Source organism: Zootermopsis nevadensis, unplaced genomic scaffold, assembly GCF_977971745.1.
Source record: "Zootermopsis nevadensis isolate Lab colony 2312 unplaced genomic scaffold, Znev_1.0 Znev_ptg000003l, whole genome shotgun sequence".
In the NCBI taxonomy this organism is placed as follows: domain Eukaryota; kingdom Metazoa; phylum Arthropoda; class Insecta; order Blattodea; family Termopsidae; genus Zootermopsis; species Zootermopsis nevadensis.
The window spans coordinates 1533222-1548959 of record NW_028259135.1 but is presented as its reverse complement, the minus strand read 5'-3'; the positions used below and the strand labels follow the sequence as shown (position 1 = coordinate 1548959).

Sequence of the window (15738 nt, the reverse complement as noted above, 5' to 3'; positions counted from 1 at the left end):
ATTCCTATTAAATATTAAAATATTACTAAAATTAACATTTAAATATTTAAAATATATTAAATGATGTTCTCATCGAAATGTTCGATTTACATTAGAACATCACTTTTCACACGACATTTTTCAGTTCTAAAAGAACCATCTTCAGGTGTATAAATTATATAAACTTAAATATAATTTTTTAAATGCATTTATAAACCTGAAGATAGTTCATTTGGAACTGAAACATGTCGTGTGAAAAGTGATGTTCTAATGTAAATCAAATATTTCGATAGAGAACATCATTTTAATACATTTTAATATATTTTAAATATTTAAATGTTAATTATAGTAATATTTTAATATTTAATAGGAATTTTATTGTGATTAGACTGACAAGATTTAAACAAATATATATTTATCACAATATTACGCATCTTTATCATCTCATAAGAACATGTATTAAAATAACATCGTTAATAATTATTTCATATATATATATATATAAGTTTAATTAAATAACTTTAATACCGAGCCCAAAACTTGCACTCACTTAAAATCTTAATTTTTATATCTGAGTGCTCGATTTTTTATTTTTGCTGCCATTTTAATATTTTCTACAACTCTGTAGTTTACGAAAACGTAAATAAAATTTAAAAGGAGTTCTTTCTGGAGAACACAGACGTTCCAAAGTTGTCCTTTACACCTCGTACTATTTAACGAATGGTATCACGTGCATGACTTGATTCAAAAGCTCTTAATTGGGACAGACTGATAAATGCATGTAAATGCTGGTTTCAGCTAATCTTTCAAGAACAAAGACGGTATAGATTAGAGTAGAGTTTATGTACATTCCACAGATCCTTCTTAGGACTCAGCGTCATTTTTTAATACAGGACAACGAAAGCAATCGAGCAATCGAAGTTTGTTTCTATAGAACTCATGATTCGCTTGAAGATGGCAGCACCTGACGATACTGCTTACCTGTGTGTGTGTGTGTGGGGGGTTGGGGCCGCGGGGGCGGTACATTAGCTACTCTTTGAAGTGAAAATAAATAAAGCAAGTGTGGCAATATGGATTGCCGGTATCTGTTGTAGATGAAGATTGGCCATCATATTCAAAGGAAAGCTTCCTAGCTGTGTTTCAAATCTCACAAACGCCATAATAGTGTTCTTAACCTATTTCATGTGACATCACAACAACTTTATGTATTTGTTAAAGCGTTTCATACAACCGGTTCAAGCACTTCAAAATCTACCATTCACAAAGCCATGAAATGGAAAATCATAAGGCTAAATACGAGAGGTTATGTTTGTAAAAGTTGGAATACCTTCAAACTATTTACTGTAGTAGTAAAGTTTCCCACAAATTATATAAACTTTACACGTATTGGTCGTGTGCTTACTAAACCACTAGCAAGAAAGACTAATGGTGTCTAAATAGTTCCTCTAAGAAATTCCAAGGAACTAATTTCAAAACTTCTACATAGTGAAGTCTGATTGTATGGTATATCTGCGGCAGAGTGTCATCTATGACCGTAAGTAATCGTAGCGGTAATGTAATGGAGGTATTAACGAATGTAACATACAGTTTTCTTCGTTAAAGTAACTCCTTGGACGCATGCATGCTTGTATGTGGAATTAACTGGGTAAATAACAATCAGGAATTTCATGAAATTTATAATGCATGTTTGTTTTAACTCTTCCTGTAGGACATTCTTTGTAACCTTGTAAACTGTATCACTGTGCCATGCCATTTCTTATTTGTTTAATGGCGTGTATAATACCATGAGCGGGAAATCTTATGGATGTTTGGAATGTTAGTCGGAGGGCTCGTTGTTTATCCTTTAGATCGTCCGTTTCCAGTTCGAGATTCGAAGTGGGAATCTTACAACTACGAATTGCCATTAAATCTTAATTGCATATTGCCTAATTAACCATCAGGGATAACTTTACATTTTCTATAGTCTGAATTTAGGTCTGCAGTCTATTTGAAAGTTTTTAAATACAAGTGTTGAGGGAAATATTTGAACCCAAGAAAGTGGAAGTAATAGAAGAACAGAAAATTACACAGTGAGGAGTTTTGTAATTTGTTTAGTTTATATAGTGTTAAAGTGGAAGATAGGTGAACAAGGCACATGGCATACATGTATTATAAATGGGAAATGCATAAGAAAAGTCTTGTCAGAAAAACTAAAGGAAAAGCATTTTACAGGTCTCCAGATAATATTGAATTGGATCTTAAGGGAAATTTGGCAAACTGGAATATGGTGGCTGTAGATATTTATCAGTGGTTGATTTTGTAGTGAACCTTCCGGTTCCACAAACATAAGCAGTTAGATGGGGTTGGATTGGCTTAGCTTAGTCTAACCTAATTTATTCCTTATTGTATTCTGTGCTTTTATCACTTACGGTCTTGGCTGTTATGACTTGTCACAGTTATTAAATTGAAAGTGTTGTGGTATTCTGTTGTCATTATTATGGAAGCTATAATAATATAAATGTAGATTATGGTCCTAGGTATTTTGATAACCTGTATTCTTGTAGGTGGTCACCAGTGTTTTGGAGAAGTATATCACCTCTCAGGTACATAATACAGATGTAGTTGCTATTTTAAACTGTTTGAAAGTTGTGAGGACTTTGAGTTTTCAAGATGGAAATTGTCAATGGATGTTGTTAATCAAGAAGAATTTTTAATTAAAATAATTTATTAAGACAAATAAATAACAGATAGTTCACCTTGAGTTTCTTATCTTTACTGACTGAGGGTCCAACAACAGCAGCAAAGCGCATTTATAAATTTTCATTTAATTTCAGAAGTGCAAGAATGAGTGCATTTGATATCACAGTGCTTCAGTACCTTATGGCATATGGCTTGCCAGTGATCAGTGTTGTAAGTTTGATCCTCTGCATAACAAAACATTTCTCTACTATGAGGAACAAACTGCTCTCAAGACTTGTGTCAAGCTTTGATACATCATATGAGAGAATTATGGTTGTTCACAAGAAGAATCTCTTTCTGCCCCTTCATGATGTTGTGTCATCAGACTGGAAACTCAAGAACAAAGGACTGATCCGAATTGTGGAGATTGGTTTTCGGACAGGTTAGTCGTAACATAATCATATCCACAAGACTTTCTTAATTTAATTAGTAATTCACCTATTTGTTGTGGAATATTTTCAAATTTGAAGTGATCATGAGTGTTTTTTTTTCAGGAGAAAATCTCAAGTACTACCCTAAAAACAGTCATGTCATTGTGGTTGATCGCAACTTGTACATTCATTCATATTTGGATTCAAACCCTGGTCTTACAAATAATGTGAGCATAGAAGATCTCTTTGTATCCTCGGAATGGAATCTAGAACCCATTGCTGACAACAGTGTGGATGCAGTGGTGGGAACGTTCATCCTCTGCTCTGCAGACAGAGTGAATCTAGTTCTTAGCGAGATTAAAAGGATCCTAGTTCCGGTGAGCAGAAATTGGAAATGGTTATAGAAGTGTTAAGAATAATTTATCATCCATGCCTTTCTCAAACCCTGTACCACATCTGATTTGGTAAAATTAAAATATCCCCTGTCCAACTCAATGTATCAAAATGTAGTATATAAAGATAACTGAAATTTACAGGACTCTTGAAGTTAGAATGCAGTGAATTTTAATGGTATAATGCTGTCTCTTACTTGGTCAGTAGCCATAGTAAACAAAATATTATTGACAAACTGTGAGGTTAGTTTTACCGCAACACAGTGCCAACTGTTGAATATGACACTGAATAGATAGATCACTATTTCTCTGTGTAAGTAACCATGTTAAAAAAATAATATTTAGAAGTGAGTCGTTGAACACACTGCGAAAGCAGCTGTATTAATGGATTGCAACAAGGGTTAGTTTTAATGTGACTTAATTTGAGGTGTAAAGGAGGATGTTTGATTCTTTTCAGGGCGGACTCTACTTATTCTTGGAGCATTGTTCTGAGCCACTGGACACATTTCTGTACAAAATTCAGAACTTTCTAACAGTCACAAAATTGTGGCCTATGTTATTTGATGGCTGCCACTTAAACAGAAACACACTACAAGACATAAAATTTGCCAAATTTTCCGATTTAGATTATCAGTATATTACAGTAAACAATGGGCACAATAAATTCTCAAAACTCATGAGAACTCATTTCATTGGAACAGCAGTAAAATAAAAACAGAATCTACAGTCGGTGTGTTGGAAATTGCAACACATATCAGGTAGGGGCTTACTTTTCTGTCATTCTGACTTGTAATTTGGCGTAAACAGAATTACTACTTTTGGTACTATAGCCTGCTTCATGTGTCGGCATTCACTATTGTGAGGTTTCGTACTTCCTATTCAGGCAAGTGATAATAATCCTGCGGCTTATATGACATGTTAGATCGTTGGTTTTAAGGTGACGTTTAGTTGGATAATACAAGTCATCCTACAGGCAAGATTAGCCATTGATTCCCCAGTTTATTTCACCGTAGAATTCTTTTGGGTTTCCGAGTGGTTAGGTAGGATTGAGGGTGATGAAATGCAAAGGATATGGAAAGAAATGGTCATGGATTATTTTAAGGTACAATCCTAGTATTTACCTGGAGAAGCTGAGAAAAAAGCATGGAAAACCTCAAGACATCTGGAGCCATATTTTAACTTGAACATCTTGAGTATGAAGCACTAGTACCGAGCCATGCCTCATGGCTCGAAGTGGCTTGTCTCCCCTCTCCGTGTTCTTTGGAGTCGGCGGCTTCGAAACCCTGATCAGACAGCAGGGCAGAAGAACAGCCTGTGTGTGTCCGCCGGAGAGAGAGAACGACTCGAGGAGAAAGTCGGAAGGCAAGTCAGGGTGTGTGTGGGGGTTGAGTTGGGCATCTGGAGTCGCATACCCAGCCGGAGTGTGTGCCCTGAAAGGTGTCTTGGTTCTGTTTATCTTATATTTAAATATTTTTCATTAAATAATATACTTCGATTATTCGAAGTATACTGAGTGATATCATCGAAGGCCAGGTTGAAGGAAAGCGAGGACTGGGAAGAAGACTGATACAGCTAACCGACGACCTTAAACAAGGAAAGAAGATGACGTTCCAGGAATTAAAGTGAGAAGCCGAGAATAGGGACAACTGGAGAGCTCTTTTTGGGCAGAGCAATGGACCTGTCGTAAGACAGAACACTTAATAATAATAATTCGAAGTAGTTTCATTTGGTTTTCTTTTGACTTTTCACCGCTTTAGCCTCCCCGAAGCCGTACCACCTCCCCGGCCTGGGACGATCGTGGCCTCAGTAAAGTAATTCTGGCAATCCCCTTTAAGGGGGGCGGGGGGGCAGTACTAACTATTCAACTGTAATGTTTAGTGGGCCTACTAAAGTGAATACATCCCTGCACTTCCAGATCTGAACCACTAGGCTGAGGAAATTTTCAAGGACCTAATTGAACAGGAATTATTCGTCTTTACTTGTGAATGCACCGTATTCGGTTTGTGGACGGTAAAAAGTACAACGATGTTATACTTATTGACAGATATCCAAGTAGCTGCATGGAGCAGAGTACTTGAGAAGCTTTTTGTCATTGACCTAGTCATTTTATGGAACTTAGATGTTTATTTCAGTGTCTGCAAGAAGTTGTCATTAGACCCTGTTCTATGTTTCATGAATCCAGTTCATATCCTTACAAACAATTTTATTTTTGCTAACACAGATATAAATTATGTTCTGTTGTGTGAAGGTGGTAAGTATGTGAATTACATTATCATGGATTACCTGTATAATACACTTAAGTGAAATATTAAAATATTGTAATTGCGTCATATTGTGATCCGTATATTAAAATGTATATTAGAAAATTACAGTCACTCACAGTTACCAGCCCCAATCCTGTACAGTCCAGTATTCTCCGTTCACATACTACGAGTGGGATATTGCTTCTTGGGTGAGTTTACATGTTTATTTTTATGTTTGGTTTTTTATTATATTTTTTATTATATTACTATTTATTTTTACCAATTATTTTGTTTTCTATATTCAATATTCTCTATTTTCAATTGTCATTAATGGAATTAAAACTTTAATTCACAGTCACAAAATGATGCCAACACAAAATACAAAATATAAACCTTGTAAGGACTAATGATAGTGCAACAAAACAAGAAACGGTAAAGAACATGAATACCATCAAGAATGAAGACAGTGAAAATATGAATAACGTTAAAAATCAGTAAAATGGTGATAGGTTTATACAGCATACACCCGTCGATGGCTGAATACAGCCGAAACTAGTAGTGTATTAAAATGATATTTTAAACCTTTTAATATTATTTTATTATTATAATTGTGAGTGACTGTAATTTTCTAATATACATTTTAATACACTTAAGTGAATAGAAAACTATTTTATGTTTTGATCAAGTGAAGAAATGTTATATGATGTTGAATACAAGTACACGTAAACCTTGATTTACGCCGGGAATGCGTTCCTGGACGAACCGGCGTAAATCGAAACTCTTTTTATAATGTAAATCAGTGGGAAGTCAATTGACATGCGTTCCCAGCACCCAAACATTGACGACTTAAGTTCCTCAAAAATTGACTTCGCCTTATCCGTGATAGCAACTTCAGTCAAGGGAATATTTTTTCGATCACCCATAGCAATAGTAATTTCTCCATTCTTTCTAAAAGTTTACTTCTGCTATAACTCACTTGCGTTGCACTTACTCTCGTAGCCTGTTGCATTGACTGTTTTATTTTATATGAATTTTTCATTATGGTAGTCACAGTAATTATCAGTGTATTAATATTTCTGGATGCAAGACTGTAATATTTATGTATAAGTTATGCAGTTGTGCAGGTATTTTGATTCTGGAACAGCCAGTCTAACCCGGTCAGCAGAACACAAGATCCTCTGTACAAGTGTTTGTCACAGAAAAAAATCGTTCTTTCTCTCTTATAACTTTATTTTTTCTCCAGGAATAATGACAAAAAAGAAGTTACAGACCGAGCTGGGAAAAGCCATATTGGTAGAAAAGCCCTGTGCGGAGTGGTCAGATGTGGCCCGCCTGGAAGGAGCTAAGAAAGTTTTGAAGCAGGGTGTCATTTTCCCAATAAAGTTTCCACGCGTGTTCACTGGAGAACGAAAAACTTGGAAGGGACAGCGTCAAACCAGTTGGAAGACTGATGACAAACAAACAACCACCATACGCTGGTCTACCCAAGCGCGTGACAGAGAGGAACGCAGGAGATGCTGGGGCCCGCGCGCAAGCTGATGTATGGGTCGTTGAAGTGCTAAGTAAATGCTCTGACAATGAATCTGAAACAGCTAGAAGAATCAAAACTGAGTTTCAGGTTCAGATGGAAGGTACAATATTTTAAAACAATTGCTTGATATTCATATTGTTCACATTCACTTCCCATGCCTGTTACCTTCTGGGCCACCTGTAATTATGTTACCTTAATGTAAATTATTCTGTATTGTGTTTACCTAATTTATTTCTTGATTAGATGTCAATAGCTGATGGCTCTTTAGAAACCTCCCATGACATACGAAAATTAATTTAAACTTCACCAGGATTAATAGAAAGGAAAATTTAAGAGAGACCAAAATTTTCCTCACTTTTCAGAACAGCATTATGATTAGGAGTGCAGTTGTCTTTACACAAGGGACATTGACGTGGTGTATTGGTGCTTGACACGTTGCAAAATGAACATCAACGTTTTGAACAAAATCTCCTTGATAGATAGCACGTGATGTTAGTTTGAATAGTATGTGTGTAATACAGCAAAGTGGCTGGCTGAGGCAGACACTGAGCGACTAGGTTTTGAGTACATATATTTATTTTTCCAGTCTATACACAAAACTGTTTTAAAATAATGTTGTTAAAATTATTTATAACATTTACAATATAAATTGCATTATGTTATATTTTATGGCGCTTTTCTGTGTCGTATAATATTACATTTATCACAGCGCTTTTGATTTTGACGACATGTTTCGATGTTTACCACATCATCATCAGGCTTATCAATTCATATATTTTTAAAAACTATTGTACATTTGTGCATTGCGTTTATCGAAACATGGTAAACATCGAAACATGTCGTCGAAATCAAAAGTGCTGTGATAAATGTAATATTATACGACACAGAAAAGCGCCACAATTTATATTGTAAATGTTATAAATAATTTTAACAACATTATTTTAAAACAAGTTTTGTGTATAGACTGGAAAAATAAATATATGTATTGATATAACACAAACATGACGCAATTAAGATATAAATAGGTTTTGAGTGTTTTTGGTAAAAGTGTAGACATCAGAAAGCGTTCATTTACTTTGTAAATAACAGGTGATCCTTGGTTCTTCAGATGATTGCATCAGTAAGTAATTCAAGAGAAGTGAACTGTAGTAGATGTTACCAAATTTCATGCTTCAAAGACACAGCAGTCATGCAACATTTCAACACAAACAGTGGAGCCTAGGCAAATAAAACAGCTTAGAACTTGCAGCATAGTGACGCTAACAACACTGTACTGGTGACTTAGAGCCACACAGTGGAGGTGATGAAATCCTTCCATGACCTTGAAGCATGCAGTTTGGTCACGCCTGCTTTATTACTCATATTCTAAAGGGGACTTTTATTGATTTATGAAGGAACAATTTCTTTTCCATTCTTCTCAGGTGTTCCGTTTGATAATGATGGCATACTAGTTTTAGGCGCTAATATCCCTTGAGTATTAGATGCTGCTATTCGAAGAAGGTTTCAAAAGAGAATTTATATTCCTCTTCCTGAAGAGCAAGCCAGACTGCTGATGTTCAAGTTGCATTCGAGAAGTACATCACACACACTCACAGAAGAGGCTCTAAAAAGCTGGCCAAGAAGACGGACGGGTATGTATATTACTCGAGAATAAAGTGGCATAATTACTACAAGTACCAAAGACACATCAGAGTGAGATGGTCTGTGTTAATCTTCCTTAACTCCTACTTGAAGCTCAAAAGGAACTTGAGATTTCTCAAAAATAACTCATCATACAAAGAAATGGTACTTTATAAAGTATACCTCTAATTCCACGGTGGTCTAGCGGTCAGAACACTAGCCTTGTAAGCCTGGGGTCCCGGGTTCAATTCCCGGTGGTGCTCAAATTTATAACTTGTGTTGGGCAAGGCCGTGGTCTAGGCAACACGGAGTTTTCCTCCGTGGCATCCCAACAATTACTCCATTCACACACAGAAGAAGGCAATGGCAAACCACTTCTGGATCATCTGCCAAGAACGTACATGAACAGGTCCCAGTCCGAGAAAAGGATGGAAGGATCCTGTTCATATGGACCTGTCGTCAGACAGAACACTACAAAAAAATTTTTTTTATAAAGTTACCTTAATTTGAAACAGTTTTTGAATATGTACATTTGATGAAATTCAAGAAGAATTGTTTATGTCTCTTGGCAGTTTAATGTATGTTCAGTAATGGACCATAATGAAGTTCGCCGATCAGCTATAAACCACCATATCATATTTAATAAAAAAACTCACTTGGTTAGAAAATGAAACAAGGAGATGGACAGACATGCTACTCTTTGTAACTTTATATGGAAGCAACTCCAGATCACTGTTCACTGAACATTTCTTACTCAGGTTTGATACTAAGCTCCAGTCTTGTGTGGCACTTCTAGACGCAGGCTGTGTATTGAGGCTGTACAAAGCACGAGTTGAAATGTTAAAGTAAAGCTGTCCCACTATGTACCATGTGGGCTTGGGGGGGGAGAGGCGGTATAGCTCCTACTCATTCTTGATCTCTGCGCTAGATGGGGGTGAGTGGTCAGCATCACACCCCAGCTGCGCTTTACCCCAGGGAAAGGATCCCGGTACCCATTGGATAGGAGGAGGCCCCAGAGCCGGTCTGGACTCAAAGGCTAGAGGAAAAATCCTTTGTCCCTGTCGGGGATCGAACCCCGGTCGTCCAGTCCGTAGCGTCACTACACTAACTGAGCCACACCAGGTGTGGGAATACAATGTTTATTTAATTCAGTTTTTAATTTTAAAGAATTTTATGAGCATTGAGGCATGGAAATTGCTTTTCTGGTTTGCCAATTTTTTTGTTAGATGTAATAACTCATTTGTTTCAGTACAGACGAGTAACATAAATATTAGGGTATGAAATGATATTTTAGAAATTTCAATTGGTCCATTGGGTTCAGACACCTGATAGATTGTCTTGAAGAGGATGTAAGTCTGGGTAAAATATAACATTTTTAATTAAAGTAACTTCCCTGCATGCATGGCAGTGCAATCCTACAACCATTTCAAAGGCTTGCTGTTAATTTCAAAAGAATGTGCAATATTGATCAGTGCAAGAAATTCCTTGTGTTAAGCAGTTTTTAAAACAAATTGATAACAAAATAACTTGATTTTTAGTGCTCAAAATCAATGCTGCTGTGAAATGGATTACTGAAAATTTGATTTGTGGTCCATTTGTTACTGTATTTTCTTTGCCCTGCTAACTGATCACTCGGTTCCATCTTCTACCAATGTCAGGGTCTAGAATGTTTGGAGGTTTATGAGCTCAACTGAATGGTCAAGGTTAAATCCATCATAACACCAACATGTTCCGTGCTTGTAGTTGTATGTGCTTTCAACAGTAATTCACGAAGCAAACAAATACTCTCTTGGTATTGTTTGGCCCATTATCGTATGATTTCAGAACCAGATATTTGTACCTGTTTGAAATCCACTGTACACACTTATCTTTTCGTCACAGGTATTCTGGTGCTGATATCAGTATTGTTGTACAAGTTGCGTTGATGCAGCCTATAACAGAAGTTGAAACTGCTACTCACTTTCGTCGTGTCAGCGGGCCATCCCATACAGATCGTAATGTCACTGTGGATGATCTCCTTACACCTTGCTCACCAGGATGCACTGGGGCTATTGAAATGACTGGGTGCCTCAGAATGTGTCTCACCATCCTATCTCTTCTTCTCGTAAGATTTTTCCTTCGTCTAACCTGTCCAAGACCAGCTCAATTCGTACTTTATCAATCCAGTTAATTTTCAACATTTCAAATGCTTCTACCCTCCTTCTTTCTGGCTCTGCTCTAATAATCATAATGCTGTTCTGAAAAGTAAAGCAGCTTTTGGTCTCTTAAATTTTCCTTTCTATTAATCCTGTGTCAGCTTTCTAAACAGCCATCAGCTATTGACATCTAATCAAGAAATAAATTAGGTAAAACCTTTCAAATGTCACAATACAGAATAATTTACATTAAGGTAACATAATTACAGGTGGCCCAGAAGGTAACAGGCATGGGCAGTGAATGTGAACAATATGAATATCAAGCAATTGTTTTAAAATATTGTACCTTCCATCTGAACCTGAAACTCAGTTTTGATTCTTCTAGCTGTTTCAGATTCATTGTCAGAGCATTTACTTAGCACTTCAACGACCCATACATCAGCTTGCGCGCGGGCCCCAGCATCTCCTGCGTTCCTCTCTGTCACGCGCTCGGGTAGACCAGTGTATGGTGGTTGTTTGTTTGTCATCAGTCTTCCAACTGGTTTGATGCTGTCCTCCATTTTCGCCTGTCTTGCGCCAATCTCTTCATTTCCACATATTTTTACAGCCCACATCCTCACAAATCTGCGTCACATATTCCAATCTTTGTCTCCCCCTTCGACTGTTCCTTCCATTACCAAATTAACCAATCCTGGGTGCCTCAGAATGTGTCCCACCATCCTATCTGTTCTTCTCGTAAGATTTTTCCTTCGCCTATCCTAAGACCAGCTCATTTCGTACTTTATCAGTCCACTTAATTTTCAACATTTCAAATGCTTCTACCCTCCTTCTTTCTGGCCTTCCCACTGACCATGTTTCTCTTCTGTATAGCGCCGTGCTCCAAACATATAACTTCAGAAAAATCTTTCTTAATTCCAGGTCAATGTTTGACCCTAGTAGACTTCTCTTCTCGAAGAAGGCTCTTTTTGCTTTTGCTAATCTGCTTTTAATGTCTTCCTTGCTTCGTCCATCTTTTGTGATTTTGCTTAATAAATAACAGAATTAACTTCACTGCTTCTACTGTGTCTTTCCCAATTTTGATAATTAATGGATCATTATTCTCATTTCTGCTGCTCCTTATAACTTTTGTCTTGCTTTTATTTATCCTTAAGCCGAATTGCTCACTGAGTAATCTATTCATACCATTCAATAATTCCTCCACATCTTCCTTCCTGTCAAATAGCCACATAAATTCCTGATGTTATACTTGATGGCAAGAGAGTCTGCCCAACGAGCAGGGGGCTGAACCAGCGGATGCTTCCTGTGTCGTGGGTACCACGTCATGGTGGCGGTACTCCATCTCCCGTCATCTCGCCTCACGACGTGGCCTGCCCAGCGGTGTTTCTGCTTTGCCACATGCCGTAATGGATCCTTAACGCTTGACATCCGTCTGATGTCAGCAAAGTGTAGATGACAGTCTGCTGGTGTAAGGTGACGCCGACAAGTCGACGCTCAAGGGATTCGTGGGCGACGTGAAATTGTCAGAGCGTGAAGAAAAATTGAATCCACTTCATCAATGAAAATTATGCTTGGTTTCTGCTTTCTTGCCAGTTCAAACAAGTTACTTATTAGTCTTGCAGATTCTCCATCCCATTTGGGTACAAGGTCTGAAGATGAGAGTGAGAAAAATTTGCAGTCCTTTGGCTCTGTTGCAACTGCCTTCGCCAAGTACGACTTTCCGGTTCCTGGGGACTGAAGAAAGATTAATGTGATAAAAGTTCGCCATGACAGACTGCACAAACTTTCTAGTATTTGTAAACTATACAAAGAACACCACCAGGTACTTTGCAATGTAAATACACCAGAATGTTTAGCAAAGCTAACAAACTATAATACCAAAAATATTGTATACCATACTAGAGAACATTTATGTTCCAATTGCATTCTTTGCTATTTTGCATACATAATTGGATGTAAAGTTCGTTTATTGTAGACTCATGTTTGTATCAAAATTTGTAGTAGATGGTCACATTTAAAGTCGTACCCAAAAAAATAATATTCCCTTCCAAGTTTTTCGTTCTCCAGTGAACACGTGTGGAAACTTTATTGGGAAAATGACACCCTGCTTCAAAACTTTCTTAGCTCCTTCCAGACCAGCCACATCTGACCACTCCGCACAGGGCTTTACTACCATTATGGTTTTTCCCAGCTCGGTCTGCAACTTCTTTTTTGTCATTATTCCTGGAGAAAAAATAAAGTTATAAGAGAGAAAGAACGATTTTTTTCTGTGACAAACACTTGTACAGAGGATCTTGTGTTCTGCTGACCAGGTTAGACTGGCTGTTCCAGAATCAAAATACCTGCACAACTGCATAACTTATACATAAATATTACAGTCTTGCATCCAGAAATATTAATACACTGATAATTAAAACAGAAGGTTTCCCTTGCATGTTTCCCAGTTTACTCTATCGTGTCTTTTGTTTAACGTGATTGTTCATTACCTAAAAGACTGAGAAATATGCCCCAAAAATAGTTTAATATGACCCAAAAGAGGCAAAATATGACCTAATTTGTTATAAAAAGATATTAGCTAAAATTAAAAAACGTTTTGTATTTCAATCATGTTATTTATTTACATATCCTTGTACAACTATTACATTACATGATTTCCTAGCAATTTTAATCAAAAACCTCAGTTGCTTTAAGTTGAAAATGCCTCGTTTTGGATCAGCATCAAATGTTAAGAAAATGTGCTCCTATAAAAATAAAAAAAATTGAAAAGAAATTTATTTGGCTATTCCCAAAACGGAACAGTCCTTTGAAGGGCCACAGCATTTCAGGGACATGCAATGACCATCTTGAAAAGCATTCCTAAAGAGGAGTTACAGAAACATTTCCAGCAGAGGATAAACCGGTTCACAAAGTGTATTGGTATGCAGTAAGACTGCTTCAAAAGTGACAGCAACTATTATTATGCAAGTAATTAAACACAGCTTTTATGAGGCATTTCAGGAACATAATTGTCACACCTCATGACTGCATTACATCATGGGTGTTTTGATATTGAAATAATGAAATCTTGTGTAATATAGTGAAGAAACTTCTGATGTTTGTTGATTAATTGCTTTGATGTTGTGGAAGAAAAATGATTAATCCAGGTAACATATAGTTCTAATAGGTAAATTATAATATTCATCAGTTGGTATGAGCTGGCGAAACTTGTTACCGACTGATCAAGTTTACCGACGCCGACCTTAGTACAATGTACCCATCGACTGAAAGATGGTAGTACAATCGACGCAGAAAAGTGTATTTCTAGCAATTGCCTTGAATTGGACATCTGTAAAGGTTTGATTCGTGGACGTAGCCGACTATGCTCTTTCGACTTTTCGCATAGAGTACGAAGATGGTGGATGATGCGTTTGGAAATATGGGTTGTGTTTGTTGAAGTTACGTTATTGTGCAATTCTGAGATGGGGTGAATACGCGTAACAAACAAGAATACAGTGCTAATGTATTGGTGTATATGTTTTTACTGTAGTTACTGAACTCTATTGCTGTACTACGAAATGGCGACTGATAAAATAAAAGTTGCAGTGCGAGTCCGGCCTTTCAATAGAAGAGGTAGGCCTTGTCTAGACTGCATGGTTACAAAGTCTTATATAAGTATTCCGGATTTTTTCAGAGACTTTGCATACGTGAAATTTAAAAGCGTGTCATAAATAAATCTTAGGTACACGCTCCGTCGTGACATTTACATGCAGCAAAGATTAATTTGTATTTGTTTACATACATAGCGAATTTGTTTTCATTCATGATTAGATTTTTGTCACCGAAAGTTTTCAAGTGATTAGAATCAACAACGAATGTTTTGATGTGGTGGTTTGTATTCTTGAGGTCCGGAATCGCGTCCCGAGGTTTGTACTTGATAGACCGCGGAACAACCACTACATTATTTTTTTTAAAAAAAAAACCTTGTGAAAGCTTTGAGAGAAAGCAAGTGTAGTATCGAAAACATACTGAAGCCCACTGGTTGATATGACACCACCTGACATTCTTTGCTCTCACAAAAATAACAGCAGCTGTTTGTTTGAATTCTAGAATGAATAGATTTTGAACTTAGAGGTTTTATAGCAGCTGTAGATTTGTATATAAAGACTAATTCCAAAGAGCGGAGTCATCTTGATAACCTAATCATGCAACGAGTTAAGAAATTTCTTTTTATATATATATATTCCACACCTTTACACTCTGTTTCTTCAAGATCATTTTAATGTTTTATGTCTATGTATGTCTAGGTCTCTCATATTGTTTGTTCCTCTCAAGTTTTCCAACCAAAGCGTAACTGTAACATTGTTTCAGTCCTGTGTTTAACTGTAGATTGCCTCTGAGCTGTCTTCACCTTCATTATCTTATTTTTGGGGCAAAGTAGAAATCGCTCCTTTTTGATAGTATGGAAAATATCAGTTCTACCTTCACCATTACCTGGCAGACAAAAACCAATGCACACAGAGACTACCTGCAGACTTCTTGTGTCACCTGATGACAAATAACCTCTTAGTTTATATATAATCATTAAGAAACCCAGTAATGAACAACCACTACTACAAGCTTACATTATTTGCATCATGAATTATTGATACCACATTATTAGGACATTGAACTTAAGTGGTAGATCCCTTCTTCTTTTGCTTTGTCACCACTGTGGTAATTGAATACCCATTCACAAGTTGCTGGCTTTATTTACATGTGTGAAGTGTCTCATCG

General features: G+C 36.8%; 2 protein-coding genes across 9 annotated transcripts in view; both read left to right on the top strand.

Annotated features, from left to right (window-relative positions):
* Window positions 1-996: 996 nt before the first annotated feature.
* LOC110834574 (thiol S-methyltransferase TMT1A) lies at window positions 997-13590 on the top strand. 5 transcript variants are annotated; one of them, XR_015538529.1, is made up of 7 exons: window positions 1520-1624; window positions 2523-2561; window positions 2793-3079; window positions 3192-3445; window positions 3918-4218; window positions 6947-7334; window positions 8656-13590. XR_015538529.1 is itself a non-coding variant. In XM_087360506.1 (5 exons), exons 2-4 carry the CDS (start codon window positions 2803-2805, stop codon window positions 4170-4172), a joined length of 786 nt encoding a protein of 261 aa, XP_087216632.1. In that variant the 5' UTR covers window positions 1508-1624; window positions 2793-2802; the 3' UTR covers window positions 4173-4218; window positions 12601-13590. The 5 variants fall into 5 exon arrangements, 2 of the variants coding, with proteins under 2 accessions (XP_087216632.1, XP_087216628.1); XR_015538526.1 differs by lacking the exons at window positions 1520-1624; window positions 2523-2561 and adding an exon at window positions 997-1513; XR_015538523.1 differs by lacking the exon at window positions 2523-2561 and having other exon boundaries at window positions 1508-1624.
* A 595-nt stretch (window positions 13591-14185) lies between these two features.
* The window catches only part of Khc-73 (Kinesin heavy chain 73), a 100716-nt gene continuing 99163 nt past the window's right edge, over window positions 14186-15738 (top strand). The window contains exon 1 of one of the 4 annotated variants that reach the window (XM_087360363.1): window positions 14186-14595. In XM_087360363.1, the coding sequence (XP_087216489.1) occupies window positions 14541-14595 (55 nt within the window). In that variant the 5' untranslated portion in view covers window positions 14186-14540. The remainder of the gene's footprint in view (window positions 14596-15738) is intronic. The other 3 variants (XM_087360344.1, XM_087360353.1, XM_087360358.1) reach the window with 3 other exon arrangements.

Excerpts from the sequence above, each read along its gene's own strand:
- LOC110834574 (XM_087360506.1), top strand. The coding sequence starts at position 2,803 with ATGAGTGCATTTGATATCACAGTGCTTCAGTACCTTATGGCATATGGC. Across the intron at positions 3,080-3,191 it reads GGAGATTGGTTTTCGGACAG|GAGAAAATCTCAAGTACTAC; the intron begins GTTAGTCGTAAC and ends TTTTTTTTTCAG. Across the intron at positions 3,446-3,917 it reads TTAAAAGGATCCTAGTTCCG|GGCGGACTCTACTTATTCTT; the intron begins GTGAGCAGAAAT and ends GATTCTTTTCAG.